This window comes from Anolis carolinensis, chromosome 5 (genome assembly GCF_035594765.1).
Source record: "Anolis carolinensis isolate JA03-04 chromosome 5, rAnoCar3.1.pri, whole genome shotgun sequence".
NCBI classification, from domain to species: domain Eukaryota; kingdom Metazoa; phylum Chordata; class Lepidosauria; order Squamata; family Dactyloidae; genus Anolis; species Anolis carolinensis.
This window is the reverse complement of record NC_085845.1, coordinates 170,143,414-170,164,897: the sequence shown is the minus strand read 5'-3', so window position 1 is coordinate 170,164,897 and position 21,484 is coordinate 170,143,414. Positions and strand designations below refer to the sequence as shown.

Here is a 21,484-nt window from a genome sequence, read left to right as displayed (position 1 = left end):
TCTTTTTCCTGGGTCTTCAATTAGAGCCAGATGGCTCTCAGACACTTTCTTGCTCCCTCAGCAACTAACTGGTTGTGCATGGGCATCTTGGTGCCATCAAGCTGTGGTTGCATTGGAGAGGAAGCCTGTTGACCAGAGCTAATGGGTACCTCACTGTGCAACAATAATTTGCCAAAGGAACCAGGGGAAGGGATGCTATGCCGCATTATCATTAATAGGGATCTGACCTCCACCTCCTCTAAAGACAGAGCTCTATTTGTTTAATCTTTTGCCTCAAGAGGAACAGTTGGGGAAATATTTCGAAATACTTGATTGCTAAACACTGTGTACATGTAATAGTAAAAAGAGAGGGGGGTGCCTTGATTCAACAGTTCAGCAATGTCCCCACATATCCGTCAATATCAGGATTGAGTATTACTCCCAATGAAAGGCCATCGATTGTGCCTATGCATTTGGTCAACAGAGAACTTGTTTTGCAGAACTATGTCCTCAGAGAGCCCTTCCAGAGATGACAACCATTATTTCCCAAACTCATCCATCCTCTTTCTGGAAGAGAGGGGGAAGCTGTATGTTGCAGATGGCAGACTTACAGGCCAGACCACAACAGTAGATGCCAGAAGTCAATTGCCCACCCTTATATATTTGGAACACCCTTGCACAAACAACGGGTACAAGAGACTATTATATATCATGCTTTTAATACAAACTTAAAAAAATCTGGAACAATAGAAACTGTACAGATTTGATCAACCTTTGTTGTTTTTAACTAAATCTCTAGACACACCAATGTCCTGTTCCAAAATATTGCACAACATTCTGAATACAAAACTCTGATTGTATTCCTCCTTCTCTAGAGAAAAAAGGGAAAAGAAAGAAAAGAACCCACCCCCCTCTGGATCCCGACTCAATGGCCCCTGCCTGTAAAACAAAACAAAAAAAACCCCTCAAAAACCAAGAACAGCATGGACCTCTGCATTAAAAAACATACATAATTCTGTCCTTTTTGTGTTCATCCATCTCCTAATATCACACACTTTTGATTCACTCTTCAAAAAGGGTCAGGAAGGAGTCGAGGGGAGAAAGGAGCTTTCACTGCTGCTTTTTTAAAATTTTCCTGAAAAAATATTTTTTCTCTCTCTCTCCTCTAAGAAAAAATCTTGAAAAGAAATTTTTCAATTCTTTTTTTACGTTAGAAATATACATATATTATATATACCTCTTACATTTTACAAATGTAGCAAATTATTCAATATAAACGAACAAAAAAAATTAACACAAACCCATAAAAATAAAAGTTAAAAAAAATCTCTTTTTCTTCCTAAGAAACCAGGTAAATTAGTGCAGGTTTTAAAAATAAAATTGAAGCTGAACGTCTAACTCTTGAGACAACAAGACCAAAAAAGAGGCCATGAGTTTCATTGTCGCCAGCACTGGAAATGCTTCTGAAGCACGGTATGTATTCCTTTAGGAAACAGAGGTTGGTCCCTCCCCTTTTCCTCCTCGAGTGTGTAGACTCTCTTTCCAAAAAAAGAAATTAGCAGGATAAAGTGGTGAACATCACACATTACAGGTGCTAGTGAGGTTTCCTCTCTCTCTTTAATGTATTAGGCTTTAGAGGGATACATAATCCCACCTCAGCAGCTTTCTGCTGCAGGACTAAATAATCAAAGAGATTTACCCAGGTGGATAGGAAGCCAGCAACTCTTCTCAGAGAGGGAGATATGGTTCAAATCCAGTGTTAGAGCTTGGCAGTCAGTCTACAGTACAATCCAAAGGGGGAAGCGGGTGGCAGTGGTAATGTTGCGGGGGGTGAGATAGGGAAGACAAACCACATATGCCTTTGCCAAACAGGTCCTAAGTGTCTTGTGAGGGTTTTCTACTTTTAGCCCCATCAAATTTCACCCAACACATCATTGCCCAGCAGCGTCTTCTCTCCTCATCCACTGAGTGAGTCACAGAGTATAGGCAGAGTGCTGAGACCCCTTTAGTGTCCTTTTTCCTTAGCCCAGCAAAGAGGAGGAAAGGGCAAACAAACAAAAGGCTCAGCTTGGGGGGTGGCACACTGAGAAGATTTCCTACACATCCGTTGCATGGTGTGGCCTTTGCAGGAGATCGTCTTCATATGCTACACCCCAATTTTTAGTGCATCAACGATAGGTATCCTTCACAGGAGGGCAAATGGCTATGGCAGTTAAGGCTCATATACAATCCTGCAGATATCCTCAGTTTAGCTTTGGGGGCAGATGTGGGACCTTGGAAGCCTCCTGTCAAGTTACTGGAGGGGTCAAGCAAAGCACGTTGCAGCCTACCTGCCCAAGATGACCCTTATCAAAGAAGGGGAAGTGACAAGGCTTGACACGTTTTAACCACTCCCCATTGTCGAGAACACAAAATGGGAAGGGGGTAGACAATATACAACTCACAATCCTCCTTTCTATCTGTCTTCACGGCCTCATGTTATAATTTTTCAGAACAGAGGTGGATCACTTCTTTGGGCTGGGATGCTATATGCATACCAGGTGTTGTTCTCTACTGCCAAATTTGCTGTCATCAGAATCGACATTAACTACAAAAAGCACCACCTTCTCATGTCATTGGAACAATGACCCTGCTGGAAATCAAGATGTAGACTCCCCCACTTTCCGTTTCCTAGCAAAATTATTGGGATCTCTATAATGTGGTGAAGCAGAGAGAAAAAAGGTGCTTTAACTGCTTCTACCACTCACTATGATGGCACCAATTTTGGCAGTGGTAAAAATTTGGTGGGATGACCTCCCCCCCGCCCCCCCCCCAAAAAAAACACACACAAAAAAAACACCCAGGGCTTAGCACTACATGTATCTCTCAAGCTCCCTGCAATCTGTCCTCTGCCCTAAAAGAATTGCAACCCTTTTTTACCGCAAGTAGGTAGTTCTTGGCATTTACCAATCATCTCACAAGGCATAGATGGGGAAGTGTCTGCTGCCAAAGGCAGATTTTGTCAACTCATCTGCAAAACAGTCAACTTGAAGGCCACTACTATCCTGTTTCCCAGGCTGTACTCTCTTGCTGAAAAAGGAGGATGCAAGGAATACCATCAGGTTTCCTAACTAATCAGCAATAGAGACCTACATTCATCAGAGAACACTGTCTTCTGTCCATCACTTAAGTCACTTGGAAATTCTACAGAAAGCCCCTTAATTCCCACCATGCAAAGTCCTGAAATGGAAGAAGCCCATGCTGGACTAAATACATAGGTTGCTGTTATATACCAGAATACTTGCTTCCTTTCAAATGAAAAGTCATAAGGTTTTTGGTCAAACGTCCTAAGACACACAAAATTCAAAGTGCAAACCCTCATGCCATCCATCCAGAAAGCAATCTGCACGGCAACTCTCTCTTCCCAGCCAAAAATAGTGCTATACAGTATTCAAAAGGAGGGGAGTTATCATTCCATGAGAACTAGTAACCAGAGCCCCATTAAACCAAGGCATTTGGTCCAGAGGAAGATCAAAGGGGCTGCTCAGGCACAAAAACTGCAGGAAGCCAACATTCACTCCTACCCTTGAAGAGAGTACAAGGAACACGGATCAATTCTTCTTACAAGTCAAAAATGTTTGCATCTAGAGATCTATTTATACACAACAGCATTAGCAAGTGACACTAGGTCTGAGCTTCTCAAAGGGTTTACCTTGCCCTGTACTCTTAAGAGGTTAGAGAAGAGGAGCAGATGGGGCACAGATGAAGAAATACGAGGCAAAGAACTGTTCCAGAGGCTACAGGGTTGTTCCCTTGAGTGAGAAGGGCTTTCGGGGAAGTAGCATTTTAACTGTTAAGACCCTGCCATTACCAGTTCACACAGGCAAAAAAAAAAACTGAGAACTTTGTTCTATTCCTGTTCTGCAACAGGAGTATGAAATCTGACAGCTACAAGTAATAACTTCTTTTTCCCACCATCTGTGCCATTCATCATACATGACAGAAGCTACTCCAAGACTTCTCCTCACCTCTGAAGTGCTAGAGACTTCACACATCTAGAAGCAATCTAAATCTGTCTCTCTCCCCACCCCAGGCCACTGCATAATGGGGGAAATAATCACAACATCTGGGCTTGAGAGACACAACAGTACCTTCAAGAAGGCCACCCTTACAGCGAGTATATTGGAGAACTAGTTCCATGAAGCAGCATGGGAAAACTTAAGGTGATGCTGATTCCCACCACTGCTGAAATGAGAAGATAACTTCTGCCCTTCAATGTATGACAGTGGTAGAAAAGAGCACACGATATGAGCTTTAAAAGAAAAGAAAAATCAGTGCTTCAGCAGCGCTCCCTGGCATGACACAACGAATCAGGATTTGTCTCTTTCCAAGAAGCTATATTTATAAGATATCAAATATTTCTAATTATTTTTTTCTCTTTTTTGGAAGTTATTTCCTCAGAATACTCTCAAGGTGGTCAGTTGGCCAAAACCACTGGCTGGAACGACTGGCTGGGATACTGCATGGCATTCAGATTGTAGCTGAGTCCTTCCACGAAGGGTGTCTTCTCCAGAAAGAGGCTGTTAGTGCTTCCACCAAAGACCTGAGCCATATCAAAGCTGCTGCTGCTGCCACCACTGGCACTGAACTGGGATGCTGGAGGTAGGCCACCTGCCTGGTTCTCAGTGGCTACACCATCAAAGAAGAGGCTGCTGGCCCCAGGCGATCCGCCATTGTAAACGAACTCCTTGGCATTGGGGGAGAGCTGAGACTGCGGGGCCGGACTGCCCCCAATGAAGTTCAGAGAATGCATAGACAGGGAGAGGCCTTTGTGCTTCAGCAGGCCATTGGTGGGGGACCGGGCGAGGCGTTGCTGCTGCTGCTGTTGCTGCTGTGGTGGGACCCCAGTGCCACCAGTGCTTGCTCCGGCTCCTCCACCTTTCTTCATTTTAGTTGAGCCAAACTTGGTGGCAGCAAAAGTGGCAGTAGTGAAGGTAATGGGCTGTGCGGAGCGGGGAATAAATGTAGGGCTGGGCGACTGGCCAAAAGACGGGGATGGAGAGTTGGACAAGGAGTTGTCCTGGCTTCCAATGGGGACAAACACTTGAGCGTCAGGATTGAAGCTGCTCTTGATCTCCTTGTCTAGCTCAGCTGCACTGCAGCCCTCGCTGTCATCTAGGTAAAGGACTTTGACAGACCCTTTCTCACCAATCTGGTAGGAGACCTCAAAGGGGTCGATCCAGACGCTCAATTCTTCGGGGACGTTGGCCCGCACATCCTCGACTGCCAGTCCACTCCGCTTGGCTGCCATCTCCACCACTGGGTCGACGGTCTCCCCAATGTGAACACAGCGGTATCCGGAACCCTTCAGGGGTTTCTCTGGGTACCAATGGCCTTCATATTTCTTCTTTAGCAGCCGCTCTAGCTCTTCCCCAAACAGATCGGCCCGCCTCCGTGGAAGCTTGTTGTACAGGTATGAGATGATGAAGTTCAGAGCAACTTTGATCTCCAGATGCATACTCCCTTCACAGCAAACAAGTTAGGGCAGTATCTTAAAAATAGACAAGACAAACAAACATAGACGGATTTTGGCTTCAAAAAAATTTCTGGAAAAGATAAGAGAAAATAAAGACAAGAAGTAAATATGAGATGTTCAGTACTGTGGTAGCACAATTTATATATATATATATATATATATATATATATATATATATATATATAAAAAATTATTTACAGGTGATTTCATCTGATGCATATACACAGAAAAAGGCATCACAAAGTTATTCTCCTGAATACTGAGGTTAGCAATTAGATAAACATATATAACACATAAACTTATAATTCTTGTAGCTGCACCGTATCCTTTTATACATTCTGTTAATTGACTATCCTTAACTATTTGCGTTGTTTTATATGATATTCCACATTTATGGTTAACTTTCCAAAGTAAAGCAGAAATATTAAAAAGGGGGTTATGTTATTTGTCAAAAACCTGTTAAGACCCAATCCCTTTTAAATTTTTTCAAATACAATAAAAATGGTGTCCAACTGTTCTGGACATTTTGCCTTTTAAGAGAGTTTATCCATCTCTGTCAATAGAATCAATTTTAGTAACCAATCATACACTGAAGGAATTTCCAAATTCTTTAATTTCCAAATTTTTGCATAAATTATGTGAGCAGCTGTTCCTGCATTCTGGAATAAAACTGTGTCTTTTTTCTATGGCTGTACTTCCACTGGCTACAATTTTAATATTTTAAGGTATTTCAAATATTAGTCAGAACAACAGTTATACTGTTGCCATTTACTTAATGGCATGTAATTCAAACTGGATTGTTACAATGAACAAAGACAGTTTATTTTATGAACCTGTTTCCAACACACACTGAAGAATTCAATTTTATATTTTAAAACAGAACTCTGATTATTTCTTTTGTTTATAAAAAGTAAATTGTTCCTGCTTCTTGGCAGGGGGTTGTCTTGGATGGCCCATGAGGTCTCTTCCAACTCTATGATTCAAAAGACTTAAAACTTAGACACAAACAAGAGCTTTTCTCATTACAAATAGCAGCATCAGAACTCTTTTGTGTCTTAGACTGGTTTCAAAACTGAGATGAAAAGAAGATCCCAATGCACCAGAAACTGTTTCTTCAGTTTTAATTTACATACCTGGCAATGTTAAAATGTTTATATTCAAGAATACTTCCTTATTTTCTGACCGGCAAACATATTATTAACAGGGCATTAGCAAATGACTAATCTCAAACAGATTATTTAATGAGGAAGAGCCCAACAACTTTGTCAAACTACTCTTATCAGAAATACTTTCTTTACGTTGAACTTTAATCCATTATATTTAGTCCTGCCCCTTGACGTAACAGAGGACAAGTCAAGACTTGTCTTTTGTTACATCAAAGGGCAGGACTAGAGGTACTATCATCGTCTACCTAAATAATCTCTTCTTCAGGCTAAACATATTCATTTCATAGTGCCTCATAGGAACTGTTTTCCACATTACGGACCATGTTTGCTGCCCTACTCTGCCCAATTTCAAGCTGCCTGCATTTTTTCTTAAGCTATAGTACCCAGAACTACACAAAAATGTTCCCTATGAGGTCTGACTATAGAACTGTGACTTGGAAACTAAAGTTATATTGTACCAAGATAAAATTGCATTACATTGAGATTTTAGAATACTGTGTTTTTGCAGGTAGTACTATCAACTTATCAACAACAATTACATTTTTTTTTCAGATGTACTAATGCCAGGAAAAGTATCCTTCTCACTATAATTGCATATTTTTGTATTAAATGCAGAAAGATCAAAATCATTTCCACAATATTAGAGTGACATCCACTTCGATAACATGACATTAACTAGTGCTTTCTGTCTTACAGAAACAACAAATATTTATGTCTGCTACAACCATTGTTTACTATTTCCTCAGTGAAGCACGGATGACGGTAGAGATGTAAACTAGTAATTCTCAGTCACAGACCTACTGAATCAATGCAAACTTGTTAAAACAACCTTTATTTAAACTCTACTGAATCAGTTGGTCTATTATAGTTGGGATTAACAAATGTATTCTGACTTAAGTGGCTACAGCTTGGAGCTGACAGTTTATAGTAATCAAGTCTCATGTTAATTCAGGAAAAGTATTTTCCTATAATTGCACATTTTTGTATTACTCAGTGGATCAATACTTTTCAAGTGAAACTAACACTTTAAGAGTCTGTTAGTATTTCAAATAGTGATTCATTCCACTGTAGTAACACAATCCATCTCCAAAATCCAAATGATAAATAAATTAAAAAAACAACATAGCTATCTCTTCTTGGGATAGTTGTACACTGTGCAAATGCGAAATTGAGGATGGTAGCAAACTCTACAGAACAACTCCTGTTGGAATCGTAGCACAGAATCCTGCTGGACCTAGAAAATGCATAGAAAGAAAAGCTATCTAGCATTTGTAGGTCCTCCAGCAGGATTTCATGGTCAATTTCTGGCATACCAGATAATTATGCTGGAGGACCTAATCAATGCATATGCTTTTGGATGTAAGTGAAGTGATGGGTACCATTACTGCGGATACAACGGCAGTATGCACTCGACAAATGCTATGACTTACAAGGCAGAGTTTGTTTTTTAACCATCTGTTTTTCTTCCTTATTCAAGATCAGGTTGCAAATATTCAAATTTTGATGGTGGGAAGTAGGCTGGAGGTGTTTGGGAGGTTAATGTGCCCCATAAATTTTGAAGAGAACTTGGAGCACATTTAGAATTAAAGCTGCAAGCATCTTCTTCTTCTTCAACCAAAATGTAGAACATCCAGTTTTAATTGGCAGTTTAGTCAGAAGCAGACTACTCTTCGGCTCACGCAGGATTGTTTACAACACAAAAACAACACACTCAGAAATATTAACTGCACAAGATTAAAGGATGTATTTTACAGGTTCTAAGTCTGATTCAAGCTTCTTGTGTAGTATTTGGCTCTAAGAGGAATGTCTCACTTCCCCAGAAAATGGGGAGAGAACTGGTTTCCTTGAAATGCCGTTTACAGTGTGAGGAATACAAAGGAAAGATGACACATTAGGTTTGACTTTGCACATCTGAATATTTGTGACACCTTGTTTGCCTTTAATTTGTTAAACTTAATCAACATAGTAGTACTGTATTTGGAATCAGATTAAGCTTCTCTGTTGCTGAGAAAATGAGAAATCACCAAGCTAGTTGGTCTCCTTTCTCAGTAGACATCATCATATATTGTGGAAACAAAATACACATTAAACATATGATGTTTGCTACTATAAGATTCACCAATGACTATCCATTTAAGATAGTTATGAGTAGTAAACGTATGAAAGATAAGCATCTTAATGAATATTGATCATGCACTACCTCTAGGAACTGAGATGGTATGCTGTTGTATATCAAGTTAAGGCTTCCCATCTGAATTTTATTGGCCAATATGGGACTTTGGCTTGATGTTGTAGGGTTCATGTATTCCCTAACACATCATAAAATGAAAGCAGAACCCTATATTAAACTATAGATGAGGACACAGCCACAGGATTCTGCTTAATTTATCTGTCATCAACATGGTATGCAGTAATACAGGAAAACTCCAGATAACTCCCTTTAAACGCAGTCTATTATGTTGATGACCATGGAGTGACTGCTGACAATGCAGCCCAAGACCTCAAAGCTTGTATTTCAAGAGTTACTGGACCATGTAAGGTTTTATCACAGCTCTTTGGATATGCTTCTTAAAGTAAAAATGGAAATTACCATTGGAGAAATCTTAGCAGTTTTTTTTTAAAAGGTTAGAAGCAGACCATTTTCAGGTTAGAAACTCCTTAGGATGGCAGTTCTAATGGATTTCTGACTAACGAACCACAATTTGAAAGATGCTTAACTCATGTGGGAAGATCAACTCACATCTCCCCAGAAAAGCTTACTACTCCATCTGCCACTTTCGGTGAGTTAAATGATGATGAAAATGTGACAAGTTTAGGAGAATAAAAGGTAAGCATAATAACAAATTGGTATTTTTAGGCATCCATTATAGGGATACAGAGCCTGACATCAGGGCTGATTAGCAAAAATCTGAATAAAGGTACATATTGTGGTATGCAACTTCTGCTGAATGCGAGACATGGTCTCAATGGACCAGGAATGCACAGCTGAATGTACATGCAAGTCTATGTGCAACGGCACCACATGCACAACTCCACTTCCACAAAGCTGAGGCACTTGCAGATGTTCCACATCAAACAAAAATGTCCAACCACTTCTATAGGGGAAATTACACAAGTGTGAAGCAACAGTAGGATTCTGAGGAAAGCATGATAATTTTTTCAGATCAATAAACTCAAAACCACTTCAAAACTAATTACTGAGCAATTGCTATTTCTGAATATTATGTGTAAGCTATAGCCATACCAAACGTAAGAGGGACTTCTAAATGAAGCTTACAGTCAAATGCTGGTCCCAATGAGACCAGCCCAGTGAATCACTAAAATTGTGCAAATATTGAATAATAAGCTGTTCACTGAATCAGTCTAATTTAGTGACTATCAAATGGGTTTTGGCCTAAATTAGCACAAACTGAAGACTGAAAAACCATTTTGGAGAGGGTTTTTTCTCCTAGATTGGTTTATAGGTTTTTAGTCCCTGAGATCTTGGCAGCTGGAGAAAAGAAAGATACACTTAGAATAGCTCATGTGTTTATTTAGCTCTCGGTTCCCTTCCAATAAAACTGGAGGAAAGTATTAGCAATCTTGATGCTTCTTATCAGGCTAAGAACACAACAAAACTACAGATGTCTAGACTTCTAATAGTTAAAGAAATCACAGTGCTGATTAATGCCTACTATAAATTTGAAATCATTCTAATATAGTATCAACAAACACAAAAAATGGAATACCAACTGAGCCCATACAAGTATAATTGTTTCCAACCTTCTAGGAAAAAAAGTTCTACATGTAAAGTACATGTGGAAAAAAATGTATGTGAACCATTCAGGACCTTCCTTGCAATTCCTAGAGTGTTAATATGGAAACTGACACAGGGCATACATATAGGTGGTGAAGCATATCAATCAATCTCTGGTTCTCTCACAGAATTTGGTTAATGAAAGTTCAAAATTGTATCAGAATGACCTATGATCCTGAAAATATTTTGAGTACATAGTTATCTACTTTGCATGTTCTAAATGCAACCATGGGGCATAACATGAAATAAGACATGCCATAACATTCCCCAATGATTTAGAATTAGAATGACTTCTGGCATCAAGCTATTTCATAGAGACAGTATTGAGAAGCTCAAAATCTTTTGTATGCTGTACCTGTAATTGATCCGGCCAAAGTGGAAGAAATACTTCCAAATATCTGTATAAGCTGGAAAGAGTTGTAATCAGGCAATGACCTTGATAGCCACATTAGTAGAGTATTTAAAAATAAACAAATGCCTCTAAAAACCACAGCATTGGCAATTGTTTTCAGAGAGAAAGGAGTCTTGTTGTTCAGTGTTACAGGGGGATAGCAATAATTTCTTCCAACAAATTACTTCGAAGGAATGCAAATTCTCTCTGTTTGTTCTCTGGGGGTGCATATACACTGTAGAATCAATGCAGTGTGACACAACTTTAACTGCCATGGCTCAATGCTATAAAATCTTGGGAATTGTATGACACCAGCCCTCTTTGGCAGAGAAGGCAATAGACCTGTAAACTACAAACCGTGGGATTCTATAGTATTGAAACACATCAGTAAAAGTGGTGTCAAACTGCATTAATTCGACAATGTAGATTCACCCTGGGTTGCAATGACACAAAACAGGTGCCTGAGGTTCAATTTATGTAAGCTTCCCAGAAGGGTAACGTGAACCTTTGCCTTAAATACAGCTGTTATACAAAGCAACATGGCAGGTAGGAGGGAGTGGAGGAAACACATTCTCGAATTGAGATTGCACAACCCAGTCCCTCTTCTCCGCCCCAAACCACTGGCATTCATGGGCATTACTTGCTCAGGGCACCTTCCTAGCAGGCCTCCTGTGTGAAAAGCAGGAGCTGTGATTGCTTTCAAAGGGGACCCCTGCTTTGGTCAGACTTCACCTGGAATAACACTGTGTCTAGTTCCAGCCTCCACAATTCAGGAAAGATATTGGCCAGCTGGAATGTGCCCAGAGAAGGGTGACCAGAATGGTCAAAGGTCTGGAAGCCAAGCCCTATGAGAGAGTTGGGCACACTTAACTTGGAGAAGGCTGAGAGGGGACATTTTATATATATTCTTGTATTATTTTTGATGTGTTTGTACTCATTTGAGGCATTGAATGTTTGTGTTTGTAAACTGCCCTGAGACCCTTTGGGGAGAGAGGGAGGTCTAGAAATAAAGTATTATTATTATTGAATGATAGCCATGTTGAAATAATTGAAAAGAAAGTCACATTGAGAGGGTAAGATTGTTTTCTGCTGTTCTAGATACTAGGACATGGGGCAATGGATTCAAATGGTAGGAAAAGAGATTCTACCTAAACATTAAGGAGAACTTCCTGATAGCAAGTGCTGTTCAGCAGTGAAATATGTTGCCAGAGCAGTTGATTCTCCTCTGGAGGTTTTTAAAGAAGTTGGATGGCCATCTGTCAAGAGTGGTTTGACTGTGTTTCCCTGCAAGGCAGAGGGCTGGACTGGATGGACTTTGGCATCTCTTCTTACTCTATGATATCTCCAGGACGATTTCTTCTGCCTCCATGGAGCTCCATCACATTGCCAGCCCAGGCGCTCTTGCAAAAGGCAGCTTTTCTGGGCGAGTGACCTACTTTGCCTTTTAACTACCCTTCTCAATATGCTTTGCGCCAAACCTGGCCCAGACAACAAGCGCCTGGCCAGTGACGCTCAGAACAAAAATTTCCACAGCGCATGCGCTCTCTTGCTCAACACCCCCTCTCTCCTTCATTTTGCATGGTTGGCTATCACTAAAATAACTCCATTTCTCTCTTCCCTCTCTCTCCAGCTTGTGGAGAGGGAAGGGAATGGGATTAAGGGGAGGAAATCATCAACTGAATCTTGACATGAATGTTTACAAACCCTTCTCAGTTGTATTTTGCCTTGGAAGCAATCCTCCCTCTCTTGCACAGAAACCTATTGTCTGCCCCCCATTTTGTTGCTGGTTGGACAAAAACAGAAGAGTGACAAAAAGATAAAAACATGTCTAACGGTAAGCAAGTCCTAGGAAGCCAGCCTAGAGTTGCAGCCCTATAAAATGGGAGTCGGGGTTAAGCTTTTCAACCTGGAAAAGGCCTCAGAAAGCAATCTAAACTTTAAGAGGAGACATTTCTTAAGACCCCTGAAAATAGAGAAGAAAAGAAAAGCCTCCTCTTTTCCTCAATAGAGGCTTAGAAGGGGTTAGTGGAAAACCCGAGGGAGCAAAATAGAGAATATGTCCCAGCGAAGGTTATTCAGGCCTGACCTTTAAGGGCACCTGCAAGAGGCCCAACCTGGTGGCTCATGCTTGGTTTAAAGAGCCAGACAGCCAAGGCCCGCCTCCTACCAACACCCCACCAACCTCATATCCTTTCACTCTATGTCCTGAAGGCCTTTGCCCACCATCCTTCCATAGGCCACAGAATAATAATAATAATTTTATTTTTATACCCTGCCACCACCATTATTGTATTATTATTGTATTTTATCATTATTGTATTATTGTATTTATTTATATCCTGTCGAAGCCTTGGGTTAGGGCCCAAAACCCTCACCACATCCTGAGGCTCCAGACTGGTATTCTCTGGGCAGCATTTGCCATCTGGATGAACTGTATATAATAAAGGAAGCTTTTGACATCTACACTGGAGATTTAATGCCGTTTGGCACCACTTTAATTTTTTTCTTATCTGCTGAAGCACTGAGAGGCAACAAAACCTTCTCAGATCTGCTGAGGAGAAATAAAATACTCATATTTTAAGCAAGATAACCCCTTCTTTCTTAATTGCACAGGAGCGTTTAAAGCTGTCATGTTAAAGCCTCCTGGGGTGAATTAATCTGGATCCGATGATAACTATCACTGCGGAATGCTGACAGTCCATCCACACTGTAGAATTAATGTAGGCTGACGCCACTTTAAACTGCCATGGCTCAATGTTATGGAATCCTGGGAATTGTAGGTTTAAAAGGTTTTTCCCCTTCTCTGCCAAATATGGCTGGTGCCTCACCAAACTACAAATCCTGGGAGGGATTCCACAATATTGAGCCATGGCAGACAAAGTAGCGTTAAACTGAATTAATTCTACTGTGTAGATGTAGCTTTAACAGTAGTGATTATTTAATCACTGAGAGGGCAGAACAAGTTTGCCCCACTTGAAGCACGGCAGGTGTCATTTCTTTCAGTCCACATTATTATTATTATTATTATTAGTATTGTGTTTTAAAGGTAATATAAGAAACCCCAAACAAGGCCTCCACTTGGCTTGATTGAAAGGCCGAAGAAAGAAAGTTCTAGCACAGGGAACTGATGGCACCATCTTTTTCTGGCAAAGCTGAAAACCAGATTAAACTACAAGAAACAAAGAAAACTCCCTTTCTTGTTCTCCTGTCATCCAAAGATTTCTTTTTGGATTCCCTTCACTCCAACTGCCCATCCGTCGTATTTTATTTTTCTGCATTGCTAAGGAAAACTAAAGGTATTAGATTTGACCCCCATGTTCTTCTCCTCCCAAACACAATACTAAGAGAGGAAGAGGTAATATAGATAAGTAAATACAAGATAGCTATATAGATAAAATAGATAAACTCATTAAAGCTATACAGAAGAAGAAGAGGCAAGATAGATAAGCAAATAAAAAGATAGCTATATAGATAGATAAACTAGATAGATATGTTGTCATGACTGGAATCACTGGATTGCTGTGAGTTTTCCAGGCTGTATGGCCATGTTCCGTATTTCTTCAGATGTGGGCAAAACGTCAGGAGAGAATGCTTCTGGAACATGGCCATACAGCCCCGAAAATTCACAGCAACCCAGACAGACAGACAAATTGATTGATTGATTCCAGGACCAAAAAAAAAAGGCTCACAGGGCTCAGTTTTACATCCAATTATTTGGTGATTTAGGTTTTGTTTAATCCTCTGGGCGACTCCAAGTAAAATGAGCAGAAACAAAATGGTGAACTGAAGGTATTTTCCAATCCTTCTATTCGAATGACTTTCAACCTCCTTCCACCTTGACATTTAAAAAAAACAGGGGAAAAGAACACAAAAAGTGGTGGTTGTTTTTTCAAGAGAAGAAGAGCCATTTTGGAGAACTGGGATTCTCTTTTCGGAGATCAATCCAAAGAATTTGAGAGGAAGCCAGATAGGAAAAGCAAGGAGGAAATGGAAGAACACGGAGCAGAGGAATTCCTTCTGAGAATCAGAACTGGAAGCTTGAGAAGACACTGGTCTTGATTTAATCTACTAAGAGAATCAAAAACCCTGAACCAGATGAATGAGGATGTGGAAGTAAATAAAGCATTTCAAAAACAGATTGAAATATTGTTCCTATTGCCACTACTGCTGTTGCCCCACCCCTCAATAAGAGCCATCACTTACTTCTTTTTCACAGCACCAGGTGAGATGGGTTGGTGGCTTCTTTCTCTTTCCAGGTTGTTTCTTGGGAGTTGTTTTCTTTTTTTCACAAAGTGCTGATGCAAAGATGGTAGACGTTCGATTTTTTTGTTTTGTTTGTGTAATTTAGTAGGTTGCTGGTTTTAGGTCACTTAATCCCCACTCTTAAGAGGCCAAATCCAAAGTGGGGTGAGATGATGATGACGGTGCTGTTGTTGTGGGTTGTTGTTGTCTGGGGCGCCCCCTTTTCTCCCTTCCTGCCTCCCTTTCCTTCCTTCCCTCCGCAGGGAACCTGAAGCCACCCGCTCCCGGCCCAAAGTGAGCAAAGTCAATGAAAAGTTTCACCCTTAGCAACCCTGCGCAAGGATACCGCCTTCCACACCCAGGGTGACGCGGCCCGCAAAGGACAAGGAAGGGGATGAGAGAGAGGCAGCAAGCCGGATCTACTTTCCCCAAGCGCTGCCTTCACTTTAACCCTTGCCGCGCCGGGCTCTTGGCATTGTTTTGCTACAGCTTGTCTATGGAAGGAGAGAAGGCTTGGATTTAGAACAGTGCTTCCCAACCTTTTTTTCACCAGGGACCCCCTGAACAGGGACCACTCTCTAACATTAGCACCAAAAGGGTTACGAATCACTCTTTGGGTCAACTTTAGATTCAGTTTGGTGATTTGGGGTGCTGATTCAGGAAATTGCATTAGATAGACCACATCAGTTCTAGTTTCTGATACAGAACATATGCCATCCAGTAGGCGCCATCTGCTTGCCCATAGAAAACCATATTTACATATTTAACCTTCGCTTATCCAACATTCTGTATTATCCAACACAGTCTGCCTTTTTAGTAGCCAATGATTTTGTAGTCAATGTTTATTATTTATTTATTTATTTCCATCATTTCTATGCTGCCCTTCTCACCCGAAGGGACTCAGGGCGGCTCACAATCTGGAAAATTCAATGCCGGTATACAGTACAAAAATAAAACATAGCAATTAAAACAATCAATTTAAAACAATCCAATAAATACATTTAAAACAGTATAATAAAATACTTAATCCATTCGTCCACATAAACCTTGCACGTAAACCTTAATCCGGACCGAGTTAAAGCCATCATAATTCATTCATTAAACGCTTGTTCGCAAAGCCAGGTCTTCACCTTTTTTCTGAAACTCAGAAGGGATGGAGCCTGCCGGATGTCACTGTTTTCAATACATTGCAATGTTTTGGTGCTAATGTGTTGTTGAAGGCTTTCATGGCCAGGATCACAGCCTCTGAGGATGCCTGCCATAGATGTGGGAGAAACGTCAGGAGAGAATACTTCTGGAACATGGCCACACAGCCCGAAAGACATACAACTACCCTTTCGGTGTTAACTTCGTAAATACAGTAATTACTACATAACGTTACTATGTATTGAACTGCTTTTTCTGTTGATTTGTTGTAAAACATAATCTTTTGGTGTTTAATTTGTAAAATCATAATGCAATTTGGCGTTTAATAGGCTTTTCCTTACTCCCTCCTTATTATACAACATTTTTGCTTATCCAATATTCTGCTGGCCCGTTAATGTTGGATAAGCAAGACTATACTGTAATAATCTAGAGCTGATGTAGTCTATCCCTAGGTTGTTAGGAATTATGGGGGTTGTAGTCCAAAACACCTGGAGGGCCAAAGTTTGCCCATGCCTGATCTATCCAATGAAATTTTCTGAATCAGCACCCCAAACAACCCCAGGAACAGGCCTAAAAACAAAGACACCAAGAAAAACTTTTTTTGGTTGGGCTGTATTATTATTAGTAGTAATGGTGAGGCTACGGATCATATTTTAGTTCTTGCGGACCACTGTTGGTCCACAGACCACAGTTTGGGAATGACTGATTTCGAATCATAGCATCACAGAGTTGGAAGAGACCCCCAAGGGCCATTTAGTCCAACCCCATTATGCCATGCAATCAAAGCACTCCCAACAGATGGCCATCCAGCCTCTGCTTAAAAACTTTCTAAGGAGGAGCCTTCCATTCCCTTCTGTGTGTTTTTAATTTAATGAATGAATCCCTCCTCATCCTAATATACAATTAGTTCTTAAGCACAAAACCTCCTTGGATCTGATGATGATAATAATAATAATAATAATAATAATAATAATAACAACAACAACAACAACATGTACATAACAACACAGCACACATGAACATTAGGTCCAAGTGTCTAGGATTCTGAGTTGCAGTGAGTTTTCCAAGATATATGGCTATGTCCCAGAAGCATTCTCTCCTGAAGTTTCACCCACATCTATGGCAGGCATCCTCAGCGATCGTGAGGTCTGTTGGAAACTAGGCAAGTGGGGTTTATATGTCTGTGGAAGGTCCAGGGCGGGAGAAAGAACTCTTGTCTGTTTGAGGCTAGTGTGAATATTGCAACTGGCTGCCTTGATTAGTATTGAATGTTCTTGCAGCTTCAAAGTCTGGCTGCTTCCTGCCTGGGGGAATCCTTTGATGGGAGGGTGTTAACTCCATGAAAACTGACAAAATAGTAACAATAAACTTTTATTTTTATCCTGCCTCCATATCCCCGATGGGACTCAGTGAGGCTTACAAAGGCACTCCAGGGTGCAACACAACATAAAACGATAAAAATGGTACATGAGTATAAAACAAAGCCACATAAAGTTACAACAACAAACCCCTGCCAACACATAAAATCATGTAATACAATTTTTTTAAAAAAATCTGTAGATGATACCATCAATTCATAACTAAAGTGCCATGTGTCAACCAAGTAATACAATTTTTTTAAAAAATCTGTAGATAAAACCAGCTGCCATCAATTCATAACTAAAGTGCCAAGTGCCCACTTCCTCTTGGCCCATTCAGTCTACTCAAGGTCAAAAGCCTGTTTGAACATCCATGTTTTCAGGCTGGATCACAAGGATTGAAGGGCGGGAGCTAATCTAATCTCTTTTGGGAGGGTATCTGGCTACCAGTATTAAAATCTGGCTACCAGTATTTAAAAAAACTCTAAAATCAGGACAGTAAATAGAGAACAACACTCAGAAGACAGGGGAATTTCAGACAGGAAACAACCAGGGGCAGTTAATACCTCCCAACAAAGGATTCCCCTCTGCAAGAAAGCAGCCAGGCTTTGAAGCTGCAAGGACATTCAATGCTAATCAAGGTGGCCAGTTGCAACATTCACACTTGCCTCAAACAGATAAGAGTTCTTTCTCCCATCCTGGACCTTCCACAGATATATAAACCTCACTTGCCTCGTTTCCAACAGACCTCACAACTTCGGAGGATGCCTGCCATAGACGTAGGCGAAACGTCAGGAGAGAATGCTTCTGGAAGATGGCCATACAGCCCGGAAAATTCACAGCAACCCCTTTACTGAGTTGTCCTCTTTGTCATAGACTTGAGGCCTTGTATGACAACCTCCAGGATCCCATAGCAGTTAAAGTGGTGTCAATCTGCATCAGTTCTACTGTGTAGATACACCCCGAGTCTTTAGTAATTGGAATATTTGTGTCAGAACAGGTTTTGATCGTCAGTGTCAGGCCAAGGGATTAGAACTGTGTGGACATTGATCTTGCCAAGTTTCTGCTTTGCAATAAATATAACTCTGATACTCTGAGCATATGTCCTTGGGGCGACTGAATGGGAATTAAAGCTTAATATAAGAGCTGCTGTTTGTGCGTTTTATCTCCACCCTCCAAAACCTGGAGGATAAGCAGAGCAGCTCGCTTCCCCTCCACAAAACCCCAGAAGGCATAGGGAGCCAGATGGCATTTTAAGTATTCAAGGAGTGCGTTTCGCTACTCTTGAATCTGCGCTTGCCGTTGCGCACGGCTTCTTAGGGACTACTTCGCCACCACTGCGCCTGCGCCTCGTCTCCGCCGACGTCACTTCAGACGCAAGCAGTGAGATATAGAGGGAGGGCAAACCTGCAGGGGGTAGAAGCGCCGCCTCGGGTCTAAAAATAACAGCAGTGGGTTAGCAACAGCCTCCTCATTGGTTGGTGGCGAGACAGGGGTCTCCGGATTGGTCCGCTGCCTTAACCAGTCAGCTCTAAGGATGGGTGTCAATGTGTGTGTGTATATAGAAGGGCAATGGCAAACGAAAACGTTGGTGGGAAATGTAGTCCTGGTTGAGTGGATTCCTCAGGCAGCCAGAAAAAACAAAAACAAAGATGGCAGCGGTGTTGTTCAAAATATGGGGCACCTTATCGTTTGACAAAGCTGCTATTGTCAGCCCTAAGCCAACTCAATGGTGTGGAAGCTTTTCTCTCAGTTTTCCCCCATTCTAAAATCACTTCACAACATTTACTGTGTCAGAACAGGCATGGGCAAAGTTGGGCCCTCCAGGTGTTTTGGACTTCCAACTCCCACCATTTGTAGCAGGCTCAGGCCCCTTTTCTCCTCAGCTTAAGCGGCTGAGGGGGAAAAGAAAGGGTCCTGAGGCTGCTACAAATGGGAGTGAAGTCCAAAACACCTGAAGGGCCCGACTTTGCCCATGCCTGTTACATAGCTTTTGAATGTTGACTGTTTCTGGGATATAATGGAGTATCCTGAAAGAGAGTAAGTATGCTCCACTGATCAGCTGCAGCATTTCCTCATTTATACTATTGCCAGCATCTTCATGCTCCACAAATGATCAGCCACTGCCAGAAAGGACAGAAAGTTTCATATATGCTGACAATCGTGCCATCACCGTCCAAGCAGAGGGCTTTGAAATACTCGAACAGAAGCTCTCCGAAGCTTTAGATGCTCTTACTGCCTATTACAGGGGGAAACCAGCAGATTCCTAATCCATCTAACACAGAGATGTGTTTTTCACCTTAAAAATAGACAAGCATCTCGAGCTCTGAGGATTTATCCCACTGGAGCATTGCAGCACACTTCGTACTTGGGAGTTACTCTGAACTGTGCTCTGACTTACAAGAAGCACCGCTCGACTATCAAGCAAAAAGTGGGCGCTAGAAATAATATCATATGAAAGCTGACTGGCACAACCTGGTGATCACAACCAGAGTGAAGACATCTGCCCTTGTGCTTTGCTACTCTGCTGCTGAGTACGCCTGCCCAGTGTGGGATACATCACAAGTTAAAACAGTGGATATGGCTCTTGAGTCATGCTACATTATCACAGGACGTCTACGCCCCACACCACTGGAAAAATTATACTGTTTAGCCAGTGTTGCACCACCTGACATCCCCGGGAAGTAGCGGCCAATAACGAAAGGACCAAGGCAGTGACATCGCCGGCCCATCCCCTGTGCGGATATCAGCCAGCATGCCAAAGCCTTAAATCAAGAAATAGTTTTCTAAGATCTACAGAGATACCCGCAGGAACACTTCAGCAAGCGAGAGTCCAAGTCGCAGGCGGAAACCCGGAACCTCAATCCATGGCTAATACCGAATGAGAGATTCCCTCCTGGGCACACAAAAGATTGAGCAACTTGGAAGGTGAACAGACTGCGCTTTGGCACCACGAGATGCAGAGCACACCTTACGGAAAGGAACCACAAAGTGGAGTCCTGAACATGCGAGTGTGGAGAAGAGCAAACCAATGACCACCAATTACAATGCAGTCTGAGCCCTGCCACATGCATAATGGAGGACCTTCTTATAGCAATATCAGAGGCACTCCAAGTGGCCAGCTACTGGTCAAAGGACATTTGGTTTAATGCCTAGTTTTTCACTTTGTGTTTTTAAATACAACGGTACCCTCGCATAATAAATAACTATCTTCATGGTCTGTGGGCAAATAGTTTCCAAACATTCCAGTAACTTTCTCCCTCTAATGCATGGCTTGGGGATATCTTCCCCCTGTTATGTTCCAGCTGTCTCTTTGTGAAACATTTATGTCCCAGTTCTCTTTATCAAGCTAAATATGGTAGACATCGCTACGTGCTTAAAGAAATACAAGCATCCATGCTACTTATGAATATTCATGTGAAAATAAATCCCCGAGTACTGTATAAATTACTCCAAACTACAGCCCAGCAGTTTTTTTGTCCCCTTAAGTACTACAGATAAAAAGAACACCAGTAGCAGCAGCCCCAACATTTCATCTTCTGTCATAACTTATTAGAGAACCAAAAAGACAAAAGACAAAATGGAATACAAATATTTTTCAATACATTTAGAGAAAATTCAGTCAAAAAATAAACTGATTTACTATAATCAGTCAAATTTGAAACTAGACTGATTAATCAGATTTTACTGTAATTGCTGCTCGAATTAATGTTGATCTATTTTAGTCCCAGGTTCTAAGTAGGATTTTAAAAAGTGGGACTTACTCATGAGTAAACATTTAAATACTCCTTGTGTTATCATTTACCAATAATATACAGGTAGAAACTATTTCTGTCTTAATTATTTAAAGATGTAAGATGCATAAAATAGAAGCCAGATATGAGGTCACAT

At 41.2% G+C, this 21,484-nt stretch overlaps 1 protein-coding gene across 1 annotated transcript; it reads right to left on the bottom strand.

Annotated features, from left to right (window-relative positions):
* Positions 1–679: 679 nt before the first annotated feature.
* On the bottom strand, positions 680–15,442 carry tob2 (transducer of ERBB2, 2). Its single transcript, XM_008110748.3, has 2 exons — positions 15,051–15,442; positions 680–5,564 (listed from the first exon to the last, which is right to left on the bottom strand). The coding sequence occupies exon 2, from the start codon at positions 5,474–5,476 to the stop codon at positions 4,436–4,438; it is 1,041 nt and encodes a 346-aa protein (XP_008108955.2). The 5' UTR covers positions 5,477–5,564; positions 15,051–15,442; the 3' UTR covers positions 680–4,435.
* Positions 15,443–21,484: the final 6,042 nt, after the last annotated feature.